At 35.6% G+C, this 6,594-nt stretch overlaps 1 protein-coding gene across 2 annotated transcripts; it reads right to left on the bottom strand.

Moving 5' to 3' along the window:
• Positions 1-708: 708 nt before the first annotated feature.
• Positions 709-6,588, bottom strand: LOC101490632 (probable NOT transcription complex subunit VIP2). Of its 2 annotated transcripts, none has more exons than XM_004505862.3 (11): positions 6,411-6,588; positions 5,959-6,259; positions 3,543-3,752; positions 3,351-3,449; positions 2,893-2,954; positions 2,597-2,782; positions 2,022-2,432; positions 1,886-1,938; positions 1,767-1,808; positions 1,230-1,371; positions 709-1,097 (listed from the first exon to the last, which is right to left on the bottom strand). In XM_004505862.3, exons 1-11 carry the CDS (start codon positions 6,582-6,584, stop codon positions 1,041-1,043), a joined length of 1,737 nt encoding a protein of 578 aa, XP_004505919.1. In that variant the 5' UTR covers positions 6,585-6,588; the 3' UTR covers positions 709-1,040. The 2 variants fall into 2 exon arrangements, with proteins under 2 accessions (XP_004505919.1, XP_012572755.1); XM_012717301.3 differs by having other exon boundaries at positions 2,597-2,779.
• Positions 6,589-6,594: the final 6 nt, after the last annotated feature.

Below are 6,594 nucleotides of genomic sequence, written 5' to 3'. Positions count from 1 at the left end.
ATTGATTTTTATAACCAATCCATATAATTGAAATTTATTTTACAAAACCAATTATATCTATAACCATTTTAACAACTAGTATATTTTCATCATTCATATTTTTGAAAGAAATTTTTTTAAAAAAATACAACAAAAATTGATTTTTTTTATTAGAAAATTGTTTGAAAAATAAATTCCAAGATTTCATTCGAAATATTAACATCTTTTTATATTTGGAAAAAAATTTCAATTTTGTTTTTCAGAAAAATCATTTTGAGAAAAAATTTCAGTTTCTTTTTTGTACACTTTGATTCAAAAATACAAATAAATAATAAATTACTAAAAAAAGTAAAAAAGTTGTAGAAAACAAAATTACAAAACATTTTGATCACGACATGTATATATATGGACATCCAAATTAACAACCAATTATGAAAATAGATAACCATATTCAAAATATATGGGTCGATTAAAAAACCATAATCTTAATATTCGATTTATTAATTCGATTATAAATATGGATGTAATTTGGCTGGAAGACTGGTTATTTTGTGCAACCATAGTCCTCCAGAGAGTAATGCATAAGCTTCCCATCAAGTCATTAATCATAAAATCATAAGCCTCATCAACAGTAGCGATTACTAACTCCCCTAATTCACACTGTATTCAGTCGTTTTGGGTTGGGGAGAAGAGAGTGGAATAATCATCTGAGTGTACAGGCAACCATCAAAAGCAATTCTATCTTGCAGTTCTAAAAAAAATCTGATTTATTTTGGTATGCGAAGAATAACATCCAGACACTACATTCAATTTTGATTCAGGTGTTTTTCTATGTACATTTGAACAAATAAGCAGAAAATCATCTTTCAGACAGACAGCTAGGGTATACTAATGCCTACCTATCTTAGTTACTAATTGTATGGGGAAAGAAGATATACTAGACTGGATCACTAAACCAAGAACGTTATGAACACTAAATTGATGGAAAACTATTGCTATGACTTTCTGAGGAATTAAATCCATAATAGAAACTTTACAATGAAGGATTGTATTCCCCCTTACTATTGTGTTAGATGAGGTCTTTTTTCCACCATTTCATAACGAACAACAAAATTTTCCTGCAAGGAGGTTGTACATTAGAGGCCAACAAAAGAAAAATCTTGTTGGGGTAAACGAATGCAGAAACCTGATTTTGGAACGAGAGAAAGGGTTAAAAAAGTCGCTAATATGGCGTATTCACAAAAACTAACCTCGCGGATTTCAAAAGAGCTTGAATCAAAATAGTGATAAGTTCCTCTCTCGTGTGTGTGTGTTTTCACCAGCAGCTCCTTGTTGGGGGATCTTATAAACCAAAAACAACGCTCTTTGTGGTAAGACCAACCTCTTTCATAGCTGAGAGAAATAAATTATCTCGTTAGAAATAATTAAATTAAGAAAAATAATTCAGATGAACAAGATTTTGGGTGTCAAATATAACCGGATAAGTGGTTTACAAAGACTGTTTAATCAGTTAATCATGTTGTACGGACTTGGTCTTGGTGCATGTTCGGTTCCCATTTACAAGACTGCAGTTCCGATTCAAAAAACAAGAGTTTCTTTGTGTTTAAAAATAATTGAGTTATAAACAGAAGTACATTTACAGCTGCAAATCAAACATATTAATTAACCACTTATCAAGTTAACTGTCCCAAAGTTTAACAATCCAAAAATAATTTGGAAATAATCCCTATTCATCCAAAAATTAAAAGAAACGCCCAAAAAAGGATGGATTGAAGGAAATGGCATACAGCTCATCTGCAGCATATAGTTGTGCTGTGTCTTTGGGCATGCTGCAGAAAAAATCAAAATTTATATTAAATTAAATATAAAAGTCAAAACAAAACCAAGATTAAGATTTGAAAAGCACCTGTAAAATATGTAAAACAATGTTTCCACCGAAAACTTAGTATAATAAAGTTTCTGCAAAATGCAACAGACAATTAGCCCAAAAAAAAGTTTCACAATAGGGAAATGAAGTTATAAAACATAATGTAAAAACTCACACGTAGAGCAGGTGGTTGTTCAGCGTAATAACATTGTGGCACATTAAACTTTGGATCATCATTAGCTGGCCCTTCTGCCCATGGAGACTTAAAAGTCTCATGAAGATTTTCTGATGAATTCAAATCAAAGCCAAGTTGAGTTAGATCAAGTCCAAGAGCAAGAGGATCACCCCTATGGATTACATTTATCAGGCCAAGCAAACCATATGGATCTGGTTTAAATTGTGCAGGTTGCATAAACTTCATGTCATGATCCCTAAAAGACTGATTTAGAAATGGCATTTGAAGATGAAACTGGGGTTGGTTCTGTTGCTGTTGATATTGCTGGCTGAGCTGGTTGTATGAACCCACGCCAGGAACTGTATTTGGAGAATTTAAAGGCCTTAATCCAATGCCAGGAGGTTCTCTGGTCTAAACCAAAACCCAGAGCGATTTGAATGTCAGAAATACTTGATTCAGAAGGAATTGCATAATTATGGTTTAAGCAAGCACCTCATTGAAAAATAGGCTGAAATAGAGACGTGGATTTCATAACAAAAACTAGCTCCTGCATTCAGAGTACAAAAATGGCAGACCTGTGAATGATAGGAAGAATTAGAAGATGGAAAAATATCCGATCCATGTTGATGGAGAAGATTCTGGTTGTTGACAGATGAGAACGAGACACTGCCACTACTGACTGAAGGATTATGTTGTTGTGGTTGGGGATGATGGGATGAATATGTTCCTCCCAAGCTGAAACCAGCAGACCTTCCCATCTGCTGATTGAAAGCATGGAAAGTTGAGAAAAGAGAACTTCTGACCCATCAATTTTATAGACATGGATCTGTATATAGCAAGACTTTTCAATCTCTTATAACATGTAACTCACAGAGAAATGCTGAGATTGCATCATCGGCACAGCATTGTCATGAGGTTGTTCTTTAGCATAATCTGCATTAACACATGTACAGATAATGTGGTCAGAAACATCTTTGGCCGTAATTTGAGAGTTTGAGCAACTTCCACTCAAGTGGAGTTCTGCATAATAAACACAAGCGACCAAAAATATTTAGAAAGTAATAAAGTTGTCATTTACATCATAACAATCAAGGATACAGAAGTGCAAATCTTTGTAATTAATTGCTTGGAAACATCTATTGATATTAAGTTAAGGACCTCCCGAAAGAGAGAGAACATAAATTTCATTCTACAATATGTTTCCCAAAGAAGAAACTTTTTAACCTTCAAAACAGAAGATGGTTATACAATATAATTCCATAATAGATCCACAATTATTGCAAACAAAAATGTAAGATTAAGTCCCATGTCTCCCAAATAACAGTACACCTTTGAATCCTGGTAAAGCCGGAAAATCTTCATTTTGAATGCTAAACTCTTGGTTTTGTTGAACAGGACTAACGCCAAGACCCTGATTCCGTAAAGAACCTGAAATTTTGTTTTAGAATCATTATTGTTGAAAGATAATTGCATTCACATACCCAACTGCATTATTGTATAAACATAATTGCATTCACATACCCAACTGCCCTTGAGGTCCTCCGGCAGAACTAGGATGACTTGTCAGTTGAGGGAAATCGTTGAGGTCAAAAGATGAACTATCATTGGGATTTATGTCATTCAACATCCCCATAGTGTTCAAGCTACTTGCTGGTTGAACATAGCTTTGGGAAAGCTGACCTCCAGCACTAGGATAAGAATTCCCTGGCATTGAAATCACCTGTGGAGATCCTGGATCGAGAAGATGTTGTCACCACAAAAACAAAGTCGCATAGTATAATAATGTAAAATCAACTTGGCATTAAAGGGGAAAAGTTATGCATTCAACATGTGTTCGGAGCCTGCGAACAATAGAGTTTTCAGAGAGAGATGAAAAAACACAAAAAAGGAAAAATAATGTCTCATAGTGTTTTTCGATTACAAAGAAAGAACCCAAAGAGAGTTTCTCCTTCCAAAGGTTGCCTTCACCAAAGACTTCCCTTATCAATAAAAAAGTCGATGCTCAGGTTCCAAATGATACGAAATCACAATAATTGATAATCTACTCTCCTCCCACTATTTAAGCTAACCACCCAACTAATTATGCAACTAACTACTCTTAACCAACTCCAACTACTTTGTGTAATTTGTATTTCCTTTTAAGTCCAATCATCTACATGTATCAATCAACTAAGTCCAATATCTACATGTACCAACTCGAGGTTATCAATTGCACGCTACAGCAGAAGAGGAGAGCGATTAAAAGCAGAGGCTGTAAATTGCAGCCTGTTGCGCATAAATAGGCCTTGACAGTGGATTCAATTAGCCCCAGCTTTTCCACGGTAACTTTCTGACCAGCACCTGCACTTTCCAGCCAGCATGTGGTGGTTTACTGGTTTCTGACAAACCTATTCTTTTGCTCAATAGTATACAGGTGTAGCTCAATTGGTGAATCGTCTTCTGTATAAGGAACTTCCCAATTTCATTTTTTATACCCAACGTGACTTTGCTGGGGTTATTATGGCACACTGTTGATGCTTCGAAGTTGGGCTGGCAAATTGTAGTTTATAATAATTTATCATACAAATAAATTATTTAATAATAATGTATTTTATATATCTCAAACAAGAAGCAGTCTTTCATGAGTTTTTCAATCACATTTCTCTGCCTTGGTAACATAATACATTCACATATCATATCAAAACACCATTTTATATCATTTGACAGCGTAATTACACCCAAGACTACAAATCAAAGCCAGATGACAAGCAGCAGCAAATGCGAACATAAAGCTAACCTACAATCTAAACCCACATTCTCAAGCTTAAAACAGCAGAAAAAAAATTCCTATTCTTGCAGAGAACAGCAATCCACCAGTTTTGTCTATGGTGCTCAAGATAGCAGCATAGTTTTGGCATGTGGTTGTTTCAGAGAGATTCCACTGTCAAACCCCCCATGTGCCTTCAACATGCTGCACAATGGCAAGGCAGGCCAAAGTATATGGCTCACAAATGGAAACATCTCTCCAAGATTCCTATTTTCCCTGCTTGAGCCATTTGGGCTTCTTATTTTAAAGAGTTTGGTTCTCTGTGTCTCGCTCGATAGTATCATATCATTAAGAAAAAAAGAGCCCAGAATACAGAATCTTGCACTCAGATGTCTCACCAAGTGAATAGTTGAGGAATAGGATCTTACTCCCCCCAAATTATGGGCCCCTTTTTCAGCGGTGGATTAACTCCACAAGACAGTTGCAAGCCATTGCACCATCGCAGTAGTGGCACTTACTGCCACACACCAGTTACATAAATGCAGCCGACTTCTTTTTACAGCGCACAAGGGAATAGTAATTTTGCAATCAATATGGGGGAATAAAAATTGCTTAGATCAACGTACATTTTGCATCTAAATATTCCATAAAACAAATGGTAGGAAGGAAAAAGGACTAAAACTACTATGTTTCCGGTACATTTTTTCTAGGAGAGAAATTAACAATGATAGATATAAAATATGTCCAAAGAATAATGCAACACAATTTCCCTACCACAAGAGAGAGAGAGAGAGAGAGAGAGCAATCGTAAGTCCCATAACCAGGACTGTGACTTCAGACACATTTTGTTAATCCATCACTGTTTAACTTGTAAGTGACTACTAAAAATAATCAAATAAATTGTCAACTGATGTTTTGAAGCAGTCACTTCAAAAAAAAAAACTATGAAGCAGTCACTATGATACATTGACATTCAAGATACTGAAATTAGCAAGACAAGAAAGGGTCATGCTTGAAAAAAATTGTAGTGGTAAATTGCGCTATAAAAATTAATTTTATAAGGAAATGAATTACATAGAAGATAAATATGAAGTTGATACTAAATATGAAGATAAAATCGACATAAGCCATAATAATCACAATATACTTCCACGCCATTTTCACTGCATCTGTGACTGTAAAAACACATACCTTGTGGAAGCACACTACTCGTGAATTGATTTTGCCCTTGCATGCCTAACCCACCAGTCCATCCAATATTTCCCCCTCCAACCATGTTTCCCACTGAATTAGTGATCCGAGGACCTGCATTTCCCGAAATTGGGGATACTCCCAACGCTGGACCAGCATTATGATGTCCAATAGATGGAAAAACCCTGGGAAAAGAACCACCAATTCCACTTGGGCTATTACTAAATCCAGGGTTTCCTACAAAACTTGTACCTCCTCTATTGGTGAATCCTGAATATCCAGGGTAGCTTCCGTAAGATGGCTGCAAAATACAATTGAGACAGATGAAAACCTGGTAAATAACAATAGCAGTAGAAATAATAATGTGACAGAAAGAAGAGGTGAAAGTATCATCAAAATTTCAGTCATTACACTCAAACTGTCTTAGAAGACACACATGACACATCACAAACCTGTGATAATGCAACAGGGAAATTGTTGGATGCAAATCTTCCACCAGGAAAGCTTCCTATTTGTTGGTGAACACCCCCAGGCGGAACATTATTTATCATGGAGTTTCTTGGTGTGTGAGTACCAGTCATGTTGGGAACATTAAAGCCTCCATGAATGTTGTGCATCCCTTGCATAGTTCCTGCA

Source organism: Cicer arietinum, chromosome 6 (assembly GCF_000331145.2).
Source record: "Cicer arietinum cultivar CDC Frontier isolate Library 1 chromosome 6, Cicar.CDCFrontier_v2.0, whole genome shotgun sequence".
Taxonomy (NCBI): Eukaryota; Viridiplantae; Streptophyta; class Magnoliopsida; order Fabales; family Fabaceae; genus Cicer; species Cicer arietinum.
This window is presented reverse-complemented; position numbering and strand designations above follow the sequence as displayed.